General features: G+C 44.0%; 1 protein-coding gene across 3 annotated transcripts in view; it reads right to left on the reverse strand.

Moving 5' to 3' along the window:
- COQ8A (coenzyme Q8A) overlaps window positions 1-22,607 on the reverse strand; it is a 330,849-nt gene that overhangs the window by 244,457 nt on the left and 63,785 nt on the right. For all 3 annotated transcript variants that reach the window (XM_085613033.1, XM_085613034.1, XM_085613035.1), the window contains one exon: window positions 1,767-1,966. In XM_085613033.1, the coding sequence (XP_085469159.1) occupies window positions 1,767-1,943 (177 nt within the window). In that variant the 5' untranslated portion in view covers window positions 1,944-1,966. The remainder of the gene's footprint in view (window positions 1-1,766; window positions 1,967-22,607) is intronic.

A 22,607-nucleotide genomic window follows, 5' to 3' on the forward strand; every position in this document is an offset into this window, starting at 1 on the left:
TTGTTCTTTGTGCTCTGGAGACAAGCACAAGTTACAAGTCCGTACACAGATACAGGGGGAAGAATTTGAATGGAGTTAGTTCCATCGACAAGGAGCCGGACCAATGTGGATAGACCGGAAAGCCACCTGTGAATTTTCTGAGCAAAAATGGGAGATTTCTTGATGATAGAGTTGAACCATGGAGAAAAGGAAAAGCGTTTGAAAACAATACGGTTGAGGGTAGAGTGGATTGCGCAACGAGGGGAACCCAAGGAACGATTCTGAAGCGGAGCGCAGCAATACACGTCCGAACCCGACGGCGGAAAAAAACTGTAACAATGGAGTCGATGCCCATGTGCACTATCCCCGAAAGGAGGAGTCACCTGACCCCGTGACTGCAAAAACTTCTTCGAAGAAAAACAACTTGCAAATACTCTGACTCAACACTAGATGGCAGGAGTATGCAAAGCATGTGATCTACTGTTCACATGCCTTGAACATGGGTATTAAAGAAGCATGTACTTCTCTACATATAAATATTAGCAACTGAGCGCACAGTCTGAAGTGCACCACTGGTTCAAGGGGACACCAGAGACGAACATCGAGGACTGGGTTATCTGGTCGGCGTTTCTTGCTCCAGCGAGGGGTCTTGAAGCTTTCGGAGATGCTATTTTTACACACTGTTTAAGGTGGTGCCATGCTTCTTGATCTTCCTCAGTAATAACTGGTAACACAGACTCTTCATCAGAAACCTTTGGATGATAATAAGTGACTAATTTTTTTGTGTGAATAATGCATTTTGCTGATTTTACAGAAGTATTAAAGGGGTTATGAGGCCCCGATATTTGACTGGAGAGCACCAAGTTGGAGTGAAACTATACATTTTCAATTACTCTTTGATGACATAGCTGAAGAGGACAAATTCAGATTCACACACAATTTTAGAATTTAGTTACTAACTGGGGCATTTTAAATAGTATGCAAGATGGACTGACTGCTCTACAGCTTGCACTGCAACTTAGGATTTGTCTTCCTCGCCTCAAAACCAACCCTCCCAGTTCCCAATATTAACAATCAAACCCTATCCGATGCCACTGAGACCCCCTGTAGAAATGACCATGCTTGCACCAAAGGCTATGCAGAATTACTCGTTACTATAAATGATCAGTATCCGAGTTCAAGCAGGATTAATAAAATTAAACACCGGATATAAATCACTCATCACGGACGTGAACTAGTGGGTCAACCTTACCAGCACAGTATCTTGCATTACCCACTGCAAAAGACAAAGCCATGTTCCCCTGCCTCTACAAAGGTAAAGAGATCTACACTAGCTCCAGAATGCAACAATATTCACAGATAAGGCGTTACACATTCAATAGTATAGATGCCACAGGGGGTATTATGGCCATTGGGAGCAACATAATTTAATAAAAGATGAAAAGCATGTGAAATCTCCTCTGTTCCAAGAACTCCTAGACAAAGGACTCGCTGCAAACTAACAAACTCCTGCTATGTATTACATCAATAGCGACGATTCCAAACAAGGACAAACCAGGAGCATGTGTCTAAATCTATATATGCCCATGGATGCCTTGAAAAGCTTCCTGATCTCTTACAGCTAAAGACAGGTAGTGAACAACGTAACTTCAAAGACCAACACAATATTCGGCAACTGCAGCTGGTGGTGAGGCTCCCACACAATTTCCCTTGATGGAACCCACCTTCTGATTTCCTTACAGGAAGGTACATCCTAGGACGGAGAAAAGAACCAAGTCTGCTTTTACCTGCATTTTTTCCATGGCCGAACTGAAGCGGGTCTCTGCGGCCACCTGCCAGTTCCGTGCCATGGCAAGAGCTTGTCCCCCGAACACTGCATTTCTGATCTGTCCAGATTGGGTTTCCGCAACTGCTTTGCTGAGCTTTGAAAGGCCCCTTAGAAGCATGATGGCATCGCTTGCCATGGTGGACGTTCTTCTGTGCCTTCCTGTAGGACGGATACAAAGAACAGGAGGTGAGAAAAGAGGAAGCAATAGGACAGGGTTACACAAACTATAGACAAGTTCCGCTTAATAAAGAACGCAGGCAAAAACAAATACGCTTTACATCAACCAATGAACAAGGGAAAAAATATGGAAGATATTTCAATTCATACAAAAATATAATTTAGAGAAGCCACGAGAAGCAAAGTAATGCAAAATACAGACTGTGATAGTGATTATATGGCTAGTCTTGGCAAGGCTTCAAAAGTACTTAAGGTATCACTAACATGCACTGGAGAAGCCTTGCAAATATTTAAGCCCCAACTAAAACAACCAACAGGCTACTGCAGTGAAAGGAACAAAAGAAGTGATCTCTGTATAAGATGCATCTATACGATAAAGAATTTATATAGTTAACAGTCAGCATATTTCTGAGATGTACACTATTGTGCCTGCATTGCAACGAAAGCACTCTATAGGTGGTGGATCTATAGACTAAGCAGGACAGTGAGTGAGAAATACTTCTCTAGGAGGACCTTGAGGCCACTACTATGGAGTATATTTTAAAGACTCGTGTATGACAGCACACAGTTGCTGTGTTAAGCCTGGCCGAATAAACGATTGCATTCTCATCTCTGTATAGGGCACAAGCCTCTAACACGTGCACGCTCTAAAAGACTCCTGGGGGGAAATCAGTGCAAGTGAAACCCAGCGAATAGGCAGCGTCACCCAGAGCGGCAAAGCGCGGAGGCCTGTTTAAATAAGACGTGTGCACTTTTTCCCCTCCCAGCACGCTGCCGGGCCAGCGTATTGTGAGGTATAAACCCCCCTACATTCTGAAATTCTTAACAAACTGCGCCTTGCGTTCATCACTATGCAAACGATCAGACTCTCCTTCGAGTGGTATCTCAATAGACTCCAAGTTAGCTATTTTTTTCAAATTCCTACACAAACACAGAAGGAAAACAAAGGATTTACTGTTTGCAATTATTTTTTTTCCAAACAGAAAAATACGCAGTCAGTCTTGTTTTGAGTGATCCGGCCTGTCCATCACGACACACAGACCAATATTTGTGCTGATTGACAAAGGAGGAGGAATCGGAACATTTCTTAAAATAACTACAAAGATATACCTGTTGAGAGCTACAAGCTCAGGAGTATCGTTTTTAAATATGACCGTTTCTGGTGCTAAAACGGTGCATACATGTATCAGATACAAATATGTGGGAAAATACTAGTAGCAGCTGTCTTTTTTTTCACAGTATGCAGAGCATGATAAACGTGCATTTTTTGCTTATTGTTAAGTACAGAAGCAAACACAGAAACAAAGTAAAACCGAAAGCTCTACATATAAATATAAACGAGAACGCACTTCATGCAAGACAACATTGTTGATCATTTGCCATTATGTGAATAATGAAAATCCAATTAAAAACACTTCAAATCTCTATGATGAAATAAACTGGTCAGAAAATACAACGGAGAGAGCGCGTGCCAAACCCAAGGTTTCGCAGCAGCTTGTACACAAGGCCAGAGCGGGCACCGCATTACCCAACTGTTCACTGCAAGCACTTTTTATTTATTATTCTGAAGAGTTGAAACAGAAAACGGACTAGCCATCCCGAGCTGGGCAGAGGAAATTGATTAGCAAGTGCATATAAAAGAGATGGAAGCGGCGGAAATGAGATATTGGTGGACTATCTCAAACAGGAAATTCGCCAAATCTGGGCATTCCTTAAAAACTACTTGTTCCAGTTATATTGTGCTAATCTCATTCAGCAGCGTGGTACGCTTTATTTTCCTATGGCTACCACAAATATAAAATGGCCGTAAGGATAAGCACGTTCATCTTGAATACAATAGAAAATTTAAATCTTACAGGGCACAATGATTTAGGCAACTCCTACCAATGCATCCAATTGTCATTATGCAATTGATACCCAACCTAGAGGTGCTCGTATTAGACCTCACAGAGTTGCAGACATGAAGTATTGTCATACTTTGGATTTAGGAGCGTGTATTAGACCTCACAGAGTTGCAGACATGAAGTATTGTCATACTTTGGATTTAGGAGTGTATGTGGGTAATCAGGCTTGCATTACAGCATCCGGACACACAGGTAGGGGCTAGATAAGCTATTTGAGTCTTCTTGGTCTTATATGATCCTAGAATGGAAAGTGTCCTGTGTGGGACATCTGACTGGAGCTTGCACCCAAGTCAACCACTGTTCAAATGGTGCAAGCTTGTTATCATAAGCATACAGCCAAGTTGACATTGTCATAACTGGAAGATGAGAACACCTCGTTGGAGGAAGCAAACCATTATAAAGGAATTCACAAAACACAACAACAGAAATACACTCCCTGGTAGCTTTATTTGAAATTGTGGCATCCTTAAACACCGCAGTTCTTCAATTCACATTACTAATCATTTGTAGGAATGCACTTAGACCAAAACAGTCTCATGGCGCTAGGTGAGTGGAATACAAGTTCAAGCCTTCCACACTTCCACTGAATGTAACACCCCATGCCGCTCTGCAGGAATGCAGTACAGTAGCCTACTACACTGGCAATAGCAATGTGCTTAATATGCACGATATCATGATATGCATCCAAATCTAAAGATCCGCAAAACCAGTCTCATGTCCGCTGATTCCAATCAGGGGCCATGCCCATGCATCATCCTTCCAAAGACCATGCATTTTTGCCCAGCACTACAAAAACTTCCCATTAGGCAACGCAAACTTCACACTCGTGGAGTTAATTCACACCAAGTGACATTTCAGCTACAATGTCTTGGTGAATGTTTGCACAACAACATTGTTAATTTCACCATAGACAGCGTGGAATTAAAGCATACCGAACACCAAAGCTTGTGTAAATAGTCCAGAAAACAAAGCATAAAGCAGTGTAACTTGCGCCACAATTCACCCAGCCTATGGTATAAGACACAGCAATAATGTAAACAGTTAAATCTTTATGCAGCATCAAACTCACCACGTACAGCTTTGTGGGTAAACATGCTTGCTGCAGGAATTCATAAATGACTTTCAATGGACAGATGCACATTCTTGTGGACTCCCACTTATCCAAACCAATAATGACTGTACCCAGATATGACTCATTTCCTTAGCCCCAAAGGGAGACACCCACTCTAGCCAGAAGTCAGTCAGTGACTCGTGGCTTCATCCCTGAAAGGTCTATAACAACAAAACCTTCAGTAGAAGCAACAGAGCAGGACATCCACCTATGCTGCGTGGTCACCCTGGATTGCTTGCCTTTTGCTGGACCCTATATTTTTGCTGGCTAATTGTCATATTCAACTTCCTGCAAGTCCCTAATATGTGGTACAAAATTCCCAGGGCCCATAGGGTAAACACCACTGGTGGACTGCAGCATCTACTGTGAAATCACTGCAGTGGTAGTACAAACATGGCTTCAGACCTACCTTGTGAAGCCCAACAGAAGCAGTAAAAAAACTGCAATTCAATCGGTCAAAATAAACTCCTTTGACAGTTCAAACCCTTCCTTGCAAAACCAAAACATAACCTCCACATAAGCCTTTTAAAGGCGGGACATGTAGAAATGTAATGTTAGACATGTCCTTACAGGGACTAGTATCCCAAAGCTATTTTCACTGTGGCAGACCTAGCGGTCTTGCACAGAAAAACAGAATACAGATTAAAAAAACTGATAGTGTATCTCTGGAATGGGACTAGCTAGACAAATTATGAAACATTTTTAATAGTAAAAAAAACAATTCAATGATGAAGTCAGATTTTTACTAATTATTAAGGAAAGTAACTTTTTGAAAGTGACCTATTCCTTGCCTGAAAATCATGGAGCTCTGGGGCTTCTCCCAGCCAGTGGTTAGCATTTGAATGGGTGTGAAATGCCTCCTAGGAGCAAACAATAGGCTGACCTGAATGGGAGGAGAAGACGCCTCTAGACCTCACAGAATATGTAGAATGGAGCAGTGGGCATCCTTTTTAGGTCAAGCCTAGCGCAGCGCGCATGCGCTGCTCTAGGAGAGGACCTCTTGGAATCACTCCAGACATTCAGAAAGCTTTCAGAAAGCTCATAGTGTGGTTGTCGCATTCTATTGGCCTTTGTGTGTGGCTTCCAAAAAATGAAAGCACGCAATTGGCCAAAGGCGGGTGCATGTTCCACCTCTTCTTAAAATGTTCATTCCCATGGCGTTTTGCTGTCGGGAGCGAGCAGCCGCACGCAGGGTGCCATCTGTTGTGGATCATGTTACTTTTCCCTGGGACATGTCGCTTTCATTTTCGGGGCCGCACTTGTTTATTTTATTTTCAGCATTATATTCCGCCAACACGGCCCAGGGGCATTGAAGAACTACAAATGTGCATCAGATTAAATTACATTCCACATTCCACCCGTATTCCTCTGTTTTATGTTCTCTTGTGCCCGTCTCCTGCTCAGAGCTTGGCTCGGTTATCTGTGCCTCCTCTTTCACTCATTTCTCTCATGAGAATATCTCTTTTTACCCTCGCCTCCTCCCCTTCCAATCGCTTGCTCGGTATCGGCTGCTCCTATCTCCGCTCCTGCTCGCCCCCCTCCCCGCCTGGCCCCTTTGCACAGTGCCCCTTTCATGGGCAGCAACGCCCCTCCCAGAGGACGCCGCCAGCCCTGCCAGTGCCTCTATTATTCGAGCAGCTGGTGTCTGCTGCAGTCGGGGTCAACACACCAGAAGGTGAGATTAAATATTTACCACTCTGAAATGAAGCGACAAGTCGCGCCAAATAATGGTAGGTGTAGAGCCCCGCACCACCGTTTCTCACTTTCTGCGTTCATTCACGAGTCTGTGCCTTCCACACGATCCCTAGCTTTATCTTAAAGCGCCTTCCTCCTCTTGATCAAAATACTGCATTCACAGCTACAGTTCAAACTTCACACCGCCAACTCTTCCGTGTCGCCGTATTGACGTCAACGTCTGCCACATGAAGCTGCCTTCAAGGTGATGTGATTCAGCCAGAGTGGCTGCCTGCCTTATAGATAATCTGTAACCCATGACTAACAGTAGTTGAAATAACTTATTGCTTTTAATATACTGTAGTTATGCTGCTTCATAGTGCACTAAAGCATCAGGTGTTACCAAAACCCGTTTATAGCCAAGTCGTACACAGAAAGCTGCTAAGTCACTTGCTGAAGCAACTTGCCTGTGCAGCCTCCCAACCCCTTGCTAAAGCTTTCTGCGTGGATATACTTCACGACCCCTCTGTCTCCGTCCCCTCCCGCGATATGACACGAAGAGAAGTTGCTTCTTCTTCATTCTAGTTTCCAAGTTGTGCCCCTTACTTTGAACGTGGAGCTTGCAGATTAAAAAATATAGATAAGAACGGAAAGACTGTTGCCTTGAACGTGACCCTGGTTATAATAGGAAATGAATCGTACTTGACATAGACCTTGAAAGCCTAAAGCATGTGTTGTGCACATCCAAGTGACAATGCGGAAAGAAAGCCAATAGCTCTAGCTAAACGCTTTAAAAAATCCTAAAGGCAAGACTTATTGGCCATGCCAATGCTTGTTTACAGTAGTGTCAAATCCAGCTTGGTTTTTATATAATACAATACTCTGGCACACCTGGAAAGTAAACAGGATGCTACAACAATTCTTGTGTATCCCCTGTATAGTTGCTGATAACCCTTGCTTTTATTCTACCAGACTTCTTTCTCTCATTTTATTGGGGTAAAGTGGCTGCTTCAAACTGAATTTTGGTGTTAGAGGCGTGTGTGTGTCCGAGTGGGGAGGGACGCACCAGGTTTGCCACAGTACATTTCCAACACTCATCCCCAGCCCGAAGCCCAAGTTTAATGTGACCGAAGACTTACAACATCTTGAATATGCTTAAGCAGGTGCTATTGCATAACTTTTATCCCATTGCACAGGAGTCAATTCCACCCACTAGCTGGTGCCATGGATAAATGTGGCATCTCCAGGCACTCACTTCAGAAGATTGCTGGACCCGCATGAAGAACATAGGAGGACTGGACGTGATGTCTGTGACCGAAGAGAACCCCATAAAAACTAAATGAACCTGCTCCCTCTTGTACTCAGGACAAAGAGGTGGAATCCGAGAGTCAGAAGACTGACTTTCTGTTCAAGCTACATGGATATAAAAAGCTATAAAAGCCTTAACTGTAACTGCCCGTATGACTAGAGGCAACTGGAACCCGCTTTAGGCCTCTGCTTGACACCCCAAGTCTCTAACAGCCTCCCCAGATTTTCGGGGGGCCTGCATAGGTGTGCTCCTGTCGTGGACTGGGGTTTAAAAGACTAATTCTGAATGTAAAATCTATGACCAGGACGAACCTGGTTTGTACATCAGACCTGTGTTCCAGAGTGGTCGGCATCAAATTAAGTCTATCCTGATCACCGACAGACATTGGCACTTTGTGCTTTTTGGCACAACTGAACACAACGCTTAATTGTTTCTCAAATAAAAGAGAAGCCCTAAGATTCGAGCTTACTGGAAACGGGTGGGTGCTAGAACAGCAGAGGTTTGGGCTATGAAGTGGGGCTTACACCCCAAATGGCCTCACTAGGCATTTGGAGAAAGCAAACCCTAGACCACAATGCCCTTCAATTTTGCAATATGGCCCTGATGGTAGCCTGTAAGGATAGCCTAAAGTACTGGGGAGGGCCCACTCTACCTACCATATGGGAGTAGGATGAAGGTATGGATTGGTGTATGGGGCGGAAAAGCCGGTATACCAGGCAAGAGGCTGCACACGCAAATTGGAGAAGATCTGGGATCCCTGAAGAGAAGTGATGGAAGGGAGAGAATGAGGAAAGGTGGAGCATGTCTAGCAAATGGAGGGTGGAGAGGGCTTGAGCCACAAGAAGAACTGGTGGGTTTCTATGTTGATGTGAACAATGAAAGCAGAAAGGCTCCGATTGGTGTGCTGGTGGCATGTTCGGACCCAAGCCTTTGGTAGACCTATGTAATGTTTGATGTACGTATTGCTCACGTCTTCAACATTTGGAGGGTATGTTATGCCGTTTGTTTTTCTCAGCAAAAATTGAATAAATAGATATTTTTTAAAATGTGAAGGCCTCATCCTCACATGGGGCCTAAAAACAGTAGAGGAATGATCTAGTATACCCTCCCTTTCCAACCAAAGAGTGGGCAAACGAGAACAATGAGCAGGTGAGGGGGGTATATTACACTGCCCGCAAAAAGGAAAAGTGGTGTGAAAGAAGAGAGAGGGGCAAGGTAAGGTAAGGCTGAATATCTCAACTACACCGTAACATTTGAGGGGCCTAATCTGGGAGAAAGAAATGGAGATTAAAAATTGAGCCTGGCAAGAAAACCCACACAGACAGTTGAAAGAATCATAACACCACACAACTACAAGCAAACAGGAGCGAAGCAATCAAGTCTTTTGGCGGGCAAAAAAACAGCTGTGTGGTAATAAGTCAGTCGGGAGATCATCAAATGGCATGTGAAGGCCGGAAGGGGCAGATATCAACATGGCAAGTTTTGGGATGCCAAAAGGCAGGGCCGGCCAGGGAATGGGGTAAAAAGGGGGACACTGCTGCAAGGCAAACCACACCTGGCGGGAAACTGGCTGAAATGGACAAACGGTAGCAAGTTAAGGCTAGAGACCGTAAGAAAAGAGGAGGTCCTAAAAAATCCTGAGAGCATCCAAAGCTTACCAAATGAGACTACTTCTTAATAACTGCTTAAGATGAAGCTACAATATTGGTACAGTGAAGAACACTGTGAACACTGCTATATTAATTGGATGCTTTTCCCGCCTGCCAGCGAAGGCAGTCACTTGTAATAAAACTGAGGCTTGCCGACCTTCAGAGACTGCACCAATGTATTCAATTAAAGAGGAGTTCAGCTGACTGAGTGATCAGAGGGAGCATGTGCATCACTGTGGAGCCCTTATGCCTGCCTGCAATGGCCTTTCAGCTCCAAGTAAAACAAACCCCAAGGTTGGAGGAGGGTGTTGCAGGTCCCAAAACAAAATCCAACTTACCGCAGGAGGATAACGCACCTTCCTAACCGCTTCCTCTCTGTTAATCAACAGAACCGAAACAAGATCTACAAGGTGGGCACATGTAACGGAGAAACAGATGTTCACAGAGAGGATGGTGTGGTATGGTCAGGAGTGATTTTATTTGTTTCTTTGGGGGGAGGGGGGAGTTTAATATGGTACGAACTACACCCGAAGGTATCAGAGCCCTTTACATGAGCACCAGTTGCATCACAGCCGGACACATTTCTTTTTTTTGTTAGGCTGGAGCGATTAAGGGACTTGCCCAGAATCACAGGATGCTGAGCAACCCTGCCGAGACTCGAACCTGGTTCCCCAGCTCCAAGGTCAACCGTCCTAGCCATTAGGCTACATCCCATCAGTCCTGGTCCCTCATAGCAGAGACGAGCTAAAAGGTGATGGATTGGAATGCGCCCAGTTGATCACTAGTGGCTTAAACTGATTTTGTTATGTCCAAGCTGTGCAAATGCAGAGTATTTCTCTATCACTCAGTAAAAACTACATTATACAAACCCGTCCGGTTACCTGAAAGTGTGAATGGCCAACATGGTTTTGTGGCAATGAATGACTATCCTACTTCAGCCCAGCAGTACTAGCCCTGCTAAGAAGGAATCCGGTGCAATTACCATGTAAGGCTTCGCGATTTCTGAACTACGCTTTTAAGATGCTGGAAAGGCCCAGTATCTGAACCGCAGGTTTCCATAAAACTGATTTGGCACCAGTCATCTGAGGGACTCTCTTAGGAGAACTTTAACATTACTTTGACAGAAATCCAGCTTAGGTTCAACCTCACCTTGAGATGGTGCTGTCATATTAACACATCAAGCACTTAATCCGTGGACTGGATGGCGCCGTTATATTAATGCACAAAGCATTAAGCACTTAATCCCTGGACTGGCCTTCCCAACTCCAGCATTTCACCCTCTAATTGAGGCTTTTTATTTAAACATGGCGGGTCCATTTATGTGAATTATACATGAGATGGATATAGCTGCCCTGGACTGGCTCCAGGATTTAACGCCCCAAATAGGTTTTATCCTTTTATGGATTGATGCCTATGTTTACTAATGCAAATAAAAAAAGATTTTAATTAATCCATCAATACATTTTTATTAAACCCGACTGGTGGCCTGAAAGTGTGGATGGCCAACGTTGTTTTGTGGCAATGAAAGACTATTTTTCTCCACACCAGGCTTTGCAGATAAACATGTACCCATATTTGAGTACTACACACAAAGGAGATACTTTCTCACTGCTGGCAACATGCCTCCCAAAGCAGGCGGCTTTAGTTGTGGCAACAAATGGCTAAGAAACCCAAAACAAAACACACTGCAACTTTGCAATGAGAGTTCCTGTCAAAGAAACCCCCATCGACCTGTGCCCCAAAAAAACAAAGGATTAAAAAACAAACCACAATATTCGCTGAGGTTTACAATACTTCTCTATATATCGTCAAACAATTCGACGTAAGAAGCATATCCACTTTAAAATGGTTGTAAACAAAGACTATTTTCGGCTTGTCTCACTTGTACAACTTCAGAAAAACCTGCACATAATTTTCACTTTTCTACACCATTGTACCAAGATCAAGCCAGAGACCGCCTCCCCTGCACAAACCGTTTATGCAACACAGAAGGAGTCAGAGTTTCACCTGAAGGGGAGTATATAAGCTTTTTTCTACTCAAACAGGAGCAAATCCGGTTTAGGAACAGAAAAAGGGCGTGGAGGAGAAAGGAGAACATTGAGACAGTAGACATTGGCCTAACGGTTAGGGCGCTCGACCTCGGGGAACTGGGTTCGAGTCTCGGTAACGACGCTAAAACATCCTGTGATTCTGGGCAAATCACTTAATCTGCCCATGTCTAACAAAACAAAAAAAAAAAAAAAGCATTGGCATAGCCAATAGGTCTCGCCTTTGGGACCTTATAAGTGTTTAGCCATGCAACAGTTGCATAACTAAACACTTATAAGGTCCCAAAAGCGAGACCTATTGGCTATGCCAATGCTTGTTTTAACTACTGCAATCTATTGAAGCCTCACGGAGAACATCAAAGCGGCCGTGAAAGTGATCGCGATCACGATCAAACATCACAGCGGCCTCCAAATTGAAAGTAATCGCGGTAAAGCGCGGCGCGCGCGCCCGCACACATGCACTGTAGCTCTAGGCTGGCCTGGTAGCACTTTTTGGAGCCCTCTCAATAAGCCTCGCCAGACCAGCGCATGTGCTGGGTCAGGCGAGACCTAATGAATGTGTGTCCTCAGGTAACGTTACTGGTGCTATGTAAGCGCTCCGATACCGGATTGGATATGGGTCAAGTTCGCCCTATATAAAACTCTGCAAAAAAAAAAAAAATTTATCAAACTGAGATATTAAGGCCCTAGGCTCAGATTTGTAACTTACTGTCAGCTTTTGTGAAGTGCTTCACGCAGCTGGGGTCGCATCAGTGCGCTCTGAGAAAAGTAAGAGGTGCAATGGTGGAATATATACTTTACTTTAGAAAGCACAGAAAAAGCTTTGTTGTGCGACACATATAGGAGTAATATCTCATGACTGATTCTATACTTTGAAACCTGCAATACTGTCCAGCCTATTTTGCTCTCATGTCACCATCTGATAGTCCACATCCCTGCCTCTGCGCCCACAGAATCCCCCCACACATCTAAGAAAGTTTAATATATTTTACCTACACCTTAATAAATCATATGGTTTCAAAGTCGATAGACTTAAAAAAAATCCATTGATCAAGACGGTAGGTATTCTTGGCAAGCTGGGTACTTTAATTTTTAAAAACCTGCTGCTAGCATGCCACAAAAAAATAATAATAATAAACACCGCCATAAACGTGGCAGTTACTCAAAACACAAATCTTAAATGGAAAACTTTTTTTTATTTTTTTTTTAGCAATTGCTTAAACTTGAATAGAACGCTGCGAGTGCTTCCTAGCAGGCTGGCATGCTTATAACGGGTAAATAAACTCGTTTTAATGAACTTTGCAGGAAAATCTGATTCTTATGGTCACAAAAAGCTACTATTGATTATGAAAGATTGGAACCAGGAAGCATAGTTCTAACATGCAAGGATGTGCAAAAAAAAAAAAAAAACTAAGTATCAAGAATAGAAAAAGATGCATTGGAAAAGCAAAGTATTGGGCCACTATACCCTGGCACAGACACACATTTCTAATTAGGTGGATGCGCACAAGTGATCAGGATTATGCGGTTACTACCAGTGCAAGAGAGCAGAAGTGGGGTGACCCATTGCCCCTTCCGGCAGCCTGGGAAGGCATAACGTTAACGAAAGCTGAACAGGCCAATGGATGAGGAGGGCCGTCACATCCATCTGTAGATAGATAGATTATATATATATATATATATATAGGTTTCAGGGGCGTTATAGTTAGCTGGACTTTTCACCCGTACAAAACCATTGAAATTCAACCGTTATAGTTAGTTCAGTTAACTATAACTCGCGCGCCCGCAATGCACTGCTGATGACGTCACATATTACATCACTCATGACATGGTCAGTGACATCACTCATGACATCACTGATGACATCACTGATGACATCACTGATGACATCACTGATGACATCATCCAGTGAATGTGTGTTTTTCTGAAAATTACATACGTTTTATATATGTATATCTCAAGGTCGATGGACGAATAAATGGGTATACAAGTGTCTAAATGGATGATTTGTTTTTTAAAAATTGATTGTATAACTGACTGATTAAGTGTATCTTAGTGAATACATGGCTTTGTGAGTAATGTTTAAATGTGTAAATATCTGTATCAGTCTCTCACTTTGTGTAGAAGTGGCTGCATGGGTTGGTGAGTAGCTTCATGAGTGTATATATAGGTTATTAGTTGGTTTTTTGAGTATCAGCTTGAGTGTCTGAATGGTTCGGTGGGGGGTATTACGTAGTGCATAGGTGCATGAATGAGTGACTCACTGTTTGTATGTGTTGAAGACAGCATGTGTGCAGGACTGTATGGGTGGATGAGTGTGTGCATGGGTGTGTTAGTGAGGGATAGACTGTCTCAATAGTGTCTTTATGAGTAACTACATAGGTTTTAAACTAGTATATGTGACTATTGGTGTATATAAGTGAGTATATGTGAGTGAGAGATTGAAAGAGTTCCTGTATGAATAAGTATTTGTTTCTATAAGTGATTGTTTAAAAGACTAAGTATGTGTAAGTTTCTGTAGAAGTAAGTGTGGTGGTGTGTGTATAACTGTATATGCAAGTAAATGGATGTTTGATTCTTTATTAGCATGAGTGACTATGTGTGTGAGTAACTCTATGGATGAGTGGCGTTGTGTAACAGGATGTATAGGTGTATGAATACTTATGATGAGTGAGTACATGTATGAGTGACTGTATAGGACTGTTGGTGAATGAGTGGATGTGTATGTGGATCTTAGAATTACTGAATAGGTTGTTGTAACTGGTATTGGTATGTCCATTGTTTTGAACATTGTAGTTTCTATTTTTGAATGTGTGTATCAAAAGATATATTAGGGGAAGAGGAGATCTGCCACTCTATCACAAGGATGATGTCATCAGTGATGTCATTAGCGATGTAATATGTGACGGCATCAGCAGTGCATTGCGGGCGCGCGAGTTCTAGTTAGCTGAACTAACTATAACGGGGGAATTTCAATGGTTTTGTACCAGTGAAAAGTCTAGCCAACTATAGCGCCCCTGAAACCTATGGTTTTTTCAGTGAATTTCTAAGGTTTTTTAAATGCTAATTCCTATCTATAACGTGCCTGAAACCTATGGTTTTTTCAGTGAATTTCAAAGGTTTTTTAAATGCTAATTTCTAACTATGCCTACAGAGATAGGACATGTGAAGAAAGAAGAAAAAACGCACAGAAAGAAAAAAAAGAAATGCAGAAAGAAGCAACAGAAGTCCTCAAAGACGAAGAAAAGTGCAGGAAGAAGGATAACGAGCAAAAAGAACAAACAGAAGAGCAGAAAGAAGCCTTGTTGCAAAATCATCCTGTACCATCAACTTTTTCAGACGGATACTGGTGGTAACTGAGCCTGACTAACCAGTCCTAGAGCCAGTGCTATGTTAAAAGACACTCAGAATACAGTGAAAACATCTACATACACTAGGGAACACTATGCGTTGGGGTCCCCCTGTGATCAGCATGACCTCCTCTGTAATCCCCTAGTATATAATAGGGAAGGGGATTAAAACTACCTCTTAAAACGCGCCACAGGGCGTGTTTGCACACGTCACCTCAGGCCCCGTCCCCTCACTTCCCCACTGTGTAAACACGCTCTGTGGCCGTTTTAAGTTGGGAGATTAAGTCCCCTTGAATCCTGTGGGTCCCTAGGGTACAACTAGCCCACTAGGTACCTCCAGTATGCGCCACAGAGCTGCGTTGCAGAGAGGTGTAAAAAGTGGCACGGCCTGCACCACCTCTCTGCAACGCAGAGCAGTGGCACTTACTGGAAGCACCTGGTGGGCTAGTTAGCCCCCAAGGTCCCTCAGGATTGAAAGGGAATTATTTCCCCAACTTAAAACGCGCCACAGGGCGTGTTTGCACACGTCACCTCAGGCCCCGTCCCCTCCCTTCACCACTGTGTAAACGCGCCCTGTGGCCGTTCTAAGTTGAGAGATTAAGTCCCCTTGAATCCTAAGGGTCCCTAGGGTCAAACTAGCCCACTAGGTACCTCCAGTAAGCGCCACAGAGCTGCGTTGCATAAAGGTGTAAAAAGGGGCGTGGCCTCAGAACACCTGTCTGCAACGCAGCTCCCTGGCGCGCACTGGAGATACCTGTTGGGCTAGTTGGCCCTCAGGGACCCTCAGTATTGAAGGTGAATTAATTCCCCAACTTACAACTGGCCAGGGGGCGCGTTTGCAGAGTGCTGAAAGGAGGGGGCGTGGCCTCCAGCGTGATGCCGGTCTTTTATTTATTTTATTAAGAAGGGGGGCTGTGTGGCCCCCCTTCTTTTTCTAATTTACTGGCCCTGGGGACCCCATCCCCCAGGGCCTGCACCCTAATTTCTTTTGTTTAAAAAAATTAATTCGGCCCTCCCAAGGCCTTAATCGGCCCCGGGGACCCCAACCCCCGGGTCATGGCCTTTTTTTTAAATTTAAATTCTTTAGGAGGGGGCTGCGTTGCCCCCCTCCTTAGGCCACTTATGGCTCCGGGGACCCCATCCCCCGGGGCCGGTCTTTGTTTTTTATTATTTTAAATATATATATATATTTATAAAAACACCTAGGACATGCTGGACAAACCGTATGTACCTATCACCATGACGATTTGCGTGATATTCATTAAAAGGCGACTATGCATAGAATGAATCCACATGGAAGGTATTTACACCGCTAGTGAAGCTCCGACGTGTCTGACGCCCTACCGTGCCTAATCCGGCGCCCCCGCCGGTGGGTGCTCTCCAAGTAGACACCCTTGTCGTTTATGTATACAAACATGGGTAGCTATTGATGGGCACATTTAATACACACGCACACCAAGCCATTCAAAGGGGATTCGACAAAAATTCGACCAAACTATGCAAGAAACCCCCCCTCACGGTTAATAAAAAAGACATCCACCGCCGGATGTGTAATACTTTTTATTTTACTCTCTGGAAAGGAGACTAACCTCACTTGAGAGTCACAGCGTGCTCCTGGCTGAGCCCAATGCTGTGTTACACCCACCAGTGCCCGCCGATTGCCTCACACCTCTGTGTTGTATTCCACCAGCTAGTGCGTATGCTATGACACACTCTAGCCCATGTGCACTGTAACACCACCCCGTGAATATGTCATGCCACACTTGCCTTCGCACGGGTTATATTGCCCCATCTAACGTGCCTTCCTCGATGTGTATGTTATAACGCACAGCGCTATGCTATACATATTACAATCTGGGATCCATATCTTTGTCACAGTGCATATGCAACGTTACACTCCCCAGCACATATTTTATATTACAACTTTAGAGACTAGTTATGTTACACAACACTGCCCTGTGCATATTACACTCCAAGGCGCATATCGCATAGCACGCGCTAGTGCCTGTGCTATCTCGCGCTCTCCAATGAATCGGTCATTGCGCACAATGTATTGCATATTATATTTCACGCACCGGTTCATCTTAGATCACACTTTTTGGTGCATAGTTTATACCATATACTATATCTAGTTTTCATTTTCAATCGTGCTCTCAGGACTATGTTCTTTATAACACTGCGTCCACCTACCCTTTTCACGGGCATTACATTTTGCAATGGGGGTGGTGGGTCAGGGGGTGTTTCTGCCAAGTGAGCCCGGAGTCACAGTCACAAACGTCCTCTTCTTCCTGAATAAAAGTGAGATTATGCTGCATACTTGTTCATATTTTAAGTAGTTCGCACAGACACACATTTTAAAAAAAATAAAGTTTCTAATACCCACCTTCTCTGAACAGTTAGCCTGCTGCCCCATCCACCTCCTCCCTATCCTGTTGTCTGAATCCATGGACTAGCCTCCTCCCTCCTGCCATGCATGGTCTGATGTGCTGCCACTGCCCTCCATTTAGAATGATGTACCAGTCCACTCCTCCTGCCCTCCATTGCCCAATTCTATGGCCCATCATTGACCTCCTGCTTAGCCTCTGCGCTTAGCTTGCTGCCCCTATTCTCCTTCCCTCCGATGTCTTTGTGCATGCCCCTGCTCCATCCTTTTTGCCCACTATGTTCCATGGACCTTTCACTCCTATCTACTCTGAGTGTTCTGTTGAGCTGCCACTCCCCTCCCACCTGCCTAGCATTGTCAGATGACTGTAACCTGTCCCTGCCACCTCAACCCTGCCTGTCCACATGCCATGCCCCATCCCCTTCCTCCTGTCCTCCATGGTCCATTTTACTGCCACACCCTTCTGCCCTCCCTGATCTGTTGTGCTGCAACTGCTCCTCCTGCCTGCCCCGCGCGGTCTGTTGTGATGCCCCTTCCCCTGAACTCTCTGGTCTGTGCCCAGGTCCTGACCCTCCCTTCTATCCTCCATGGTCCTTTGTGCATGCCCCTGCACCCTCCTTCTTGCCCATCATAGCCATTGTGCTGCCACCAACCCTCCCGCTTGCCATGCATGGTCTTCTGTGCTGCCATGGCCCCTCCCACCTTCCCTGTGTGGTCAGCTAGCTGCCCCTGACCCCCTCCCACCTTCCCTCCATGGTCTGTGTGTATGCCACCATAGTCTCATTGTTGCTCTCCATGGTGTGTTTTGTTTCTAGTGCCCATCCCGCCTGACCTCCATGGTCATCTTGCTGCTCCTGCCCTGCCACCTTGCCCCCAGCCCTCTGTTTGCATGTGCAGACCCCTATTCCCTCCCTCCTGGCTTGTCTGTTCCATTGTAATGCCCCTGATCCGTCCCTCCTGCCCTTTATGGTCTGTTATGCTGCAGCTTTCTCGCCTGTCTGTCCATTATGTCAAGCTAGCTACCATTGCCTCTTTCCCATCTGTTCTCTGTTGTCCATGTGCATGGTCCTGTCCCCTCCCTATTGCTTTCTATGGATTGTTGTGCTGCACTCCCGTTCCGCATGCGCTGTGTGGTGTATTGTGCTGCTGCAAAACCTGATGCCTGCCCTGTAGGGTCAGTTTGGTGCACCTCTCCATGTCTCTCCTGTCCTCTGTTATCCGAGTCCATGTCCCTACCCCAATTCCTCCTGCCTACCATGATTCAATGTACCATACTTGCGAACATTTTGAACTTTGTAAGAGGGAGATTTTGAAACAAAACTGGGGTACTGATTTTCCCCTTTGAGTTACATTGAAAAAGAGGAGATTGTAGACAGGAGACAGATCAAATTAATCCCATTTGAGCTTAAAAACATTGGACGTTTCCTGGCTGAATCGGGTCTGTTGGCATGTATGGTTGTACTACCACTGCCTCTTCCTTCTGCCCACAATGGTCTATTATATTGCCACAGCCTCTCTTGCCAGTCCTGTATTGTTGGTTTGTTGCCACTGCCCCCCTTTCCACTGCCCTCCATAGTCTGTTGTGCTGCCACTGCCCTTCCTGCCTGCCCAGTGTGGTCAAATTGTTGCCTCTGCACTCTCCAACCTGCCTTCAATTTTCAGAGTCCGTGCCCCTGGCCTCTGCCTCTCAACAGTATCCCAATGAACAACTAGATTGCTAACATTCTATATTTATTACAAAAGTGTGGAACGCCTGACGTCATCTTGATGTAATCAAAACTGTGATACCTAGAGTATTTCCTTTAGAAATTACATATATGAGAGGGTCTTATTTGCATCAAAATTATGGTTAGTGCTCTAAAAAAACTAAAATGAGGACATATTTTCTGAGTTTTCAAATAGCGACAAAGAACTTTTAAATTATTTGTAATCTTTATGTTTTTTTATCCAGTTGACCACTTGATTAAATGTTGCACCTTGGCGAGAGGATGTGGTGTTACTTCCAGAGCTGCAGACTTTGCAACTGGGGAACCAGGTTGGAGTTTCTGCTTCAGCTCAACATTCTGTGATTGTGGTCAAATCACTTAATTTCCCAATGTCTACAACCAAAATGAATTTGATCTTGTGTGATGTAACCAATGCTCATGTAAAGCATTCCAATACCTGACAAGTCTGCACTATATAAAACTGCAAATACTCAAAAAATAAGTGTTTTGCACACTTCTGTCATTGGGCTACATGTGGGCTACATCTGGGTGATGTTTGTGCTGCAGTTAGGCTCTTTTGTGTCTGGTGGCCATCTTGGGAGATTTATTTGTTATGAAGTTTCCTAATTTCCTCATTTACTGCAGTCTCCTCAGTAGGAAATACTTCCAGTTTTTTACTTGGTTCCATCAAGAAGGCATTCAGATGTGTCACACATTTGCCATAAATTCTGAATGTTAGCACTCTAGTTGCTCATTAGATCACTGTAGTAAAGCTACTGCTCACCAGGGAAGTCTGCTGCTGGTATTCAAAGTGCATGTTTCAGTCTGCATGTCAGAATTTTTTTATGGCATAGAAGAGGATTGGAGAAGTCAAAATGTGCCCTAATTTTTCTATCTGCAGCACTAATCATAATTTCTATGGCAAAATGAATCCCCTCATTGTGTTCCTTTGTATATTAAATGTTTTAAGTGTTATAACTTTATTCCATTCAAGATGGCTTTAGGTGTGCCATACTTTTGTCATAAGTAAGACTGTTAGCGCTCTAGTTGTTCGTTAGAACACTCTGGGCCATTCTGTCATTGGGCTATACTTGGGCTACATCTGGGTGATATTTGGGCTACATTTGGGCTCTTTTGTCTCTGGTGGCCATTTTGGGAGACTTATTTGTTATGATGTTTCCTAATTTCCTCATTTACTACAGTCTCCTCAGTAGGAAATACTTTCAGTTTTTTACTTTGATTCCATCAAGAAGGCATTCAGATGTGTCACAAATTTGCCATAAATTCGGAATGTTAGCACTCTAGTTGCTTATTAGATCACTGTAGTTAAGCTACTGCTCACCAGGGAAGTCTGCTGCTGGTATTGAAAGTGCATGTTTCAGTCTGCATGTCAGAATTTTTTAATGAAATAGAAGAGGATTTGAGAAGTCACTCAAAATGTGCCCTAATTTTTCTTTCTGCAGCACTAATCAAATATACTATGGCAAAATGAACCCCCTCATTTTGTTCCTTTGTAAATTAAATGTTTTAAGAATTACCACTTTATTCCAACCAAGATGGCTTCAGGTGTGCCATACGTTTATCATAAGTAGGACTGTTAGCGCTCTAGTTGTTCTTTGGAACACTCTGGGAAGCTGCAGTAGAACACAAAGTAATCAACTGACAGTCTCTGCCCTTGTTGGATGTACATGTTTTACTGAGAATGTCAGACTTCATTCTCACATGACTGAGAAAGATAATGTGAATTTACAGAAAATATGCTCTCAGTTAGCTTATAGATCACCTTCCAAACCTCTGTGGGAAAAGCATGAGAAAATTCTCTCAAACAGGATTCATGATATCACAGCAGAAGGCTTTTTCACATGGTAAAATCACCTTAGCACACACCACAATTCCTAAAATGAGTATGGTACCATCAACAAATGATTTATAATGTAACTAAAGTCTTAAAACCTTCTATTAACTGCAATGCTTTTTAATGAGGTGCTATCATGTATATTGGTCCCAAGATGGCTGCCAACACTTCTTGGATGAAGTGCTGACAGCCAATCAGATCTCACGATGAGATGTGTGGTTAGGTTCCGCCCAGATATACATGTGATTTTACTTTTGATTTTCTCAGGAACTACTGAACGGATTTACACCATTTAAGCAAAAGGCACATGCCTGACCTGAGGTCTACCTCTTTGCCAAATTTCAAGTAATTCTGTTCAGCCGTTCGGGCTGTACCTTCGACTAAAGGTCCTACGGGAAAATGCATGGGGAAAACGTGTTTTGGGACCCCCCTTTTTTCTCAGCCCCCGCTTGACGAATCACCCCGAGACTTTCAGGGTAGGAGCTGAGCAGAGCGCCCCATTAGTTTTGAAAATTTCACGAAGATAAGTCAACCGGCGCCAAAGTTATTCAAAATAGAATTTTCAGATTTCCTATGAGAACTCGGTCCTAACTATAACTATCTACTGGCGACCTGAAGCTTTCAAAGGGAGCACTCGACCATGCTCCTGACCATCAGGTCACTTCTGCCTCTCCGCAGCCTGCCCCTCCTTTCGCCATGAAATTTCATTCACTGATGCAGACGCGTTTCGAGGCATTGCGCCTCTTCATCTAGGGCACAAGCAGCCATTGGAAACTTAACTCCATTCCCCTTTCCGGTTTTTATTCAAATTGCCCCCAGTGGGCTTGGCTTCACATTGAGTTCTTCCGAGCATGATGGATTCCAATGATGGATTTTCCTTAGTAGGATAGGCAAAAGCGTGCCCCGACTTTGCCTATCCTACTAAGGAAAATAAATAACGGAAAATAATGGCAAATAAGACATTGAACCTACTAAAGGATGTTACTAAGCTTAACCCACAGGACTACAAAGTCCATCATGCTCGGAAGAACTCAATGTGAAGCCAAGCCCACTGGGGGCAGTTTGAATAAAAACCGGAAAGGGGAATGGAGTTAAGTTTCCAATGGCTGCTTGTGCCCTAGATGAAGAGGCGCAATGCCTCGAAACGCGTCTGCATCAGTGAATGAAATTTCATGGCGAAAGGAGGGGCAGGCTGCGGAGAGGCAGAAGTGACCTGATGGTCAGGAGCATGGTCGAGTGCTCCTTTTGAAAGCTTCAGGGCGTTTGTTGTTCAAATATATATATATATATCGATATCTATGGATGCATTTGTTTCTCATTTGATTTGTTTCGATTTGATACTAATAAACAAAAAGCTCACTCTACGCCAGACCTAAACATAAAATAACCTGACCACACTGCGAGCTACTCAACTACTAACTACCTGGAAGAAGAGTCAACAGTATTTCCATAACACAGGCTTGTTTTGGGGTGGTTGGACTAAAGATGATTCTTTTTACAATGTCCTCATTTGTTCGGTGGATAAAAGGGCCCTGGACAGGAGCCTTGTGTTCGGATACCACCGCCTGTCTAGGAATGATCTATTCAGAGCAGGTGCTCTGCATAAAGAGGAGGGGCGTTGCCAAGCTCCACCC

Source organism: Triturus cristatus, chromosome 6 (assembly GCF_964204655.1).
Source record: "Triturus cristatus chromosome 6, aTriCri1.1, whole genome shotgun sequence".
Lineage (NCBI taxonomy): Eukaryota > Metazoa > Chordata > Amphibia > Caudata > Salamandridae > Triturus > Triturus cristatus.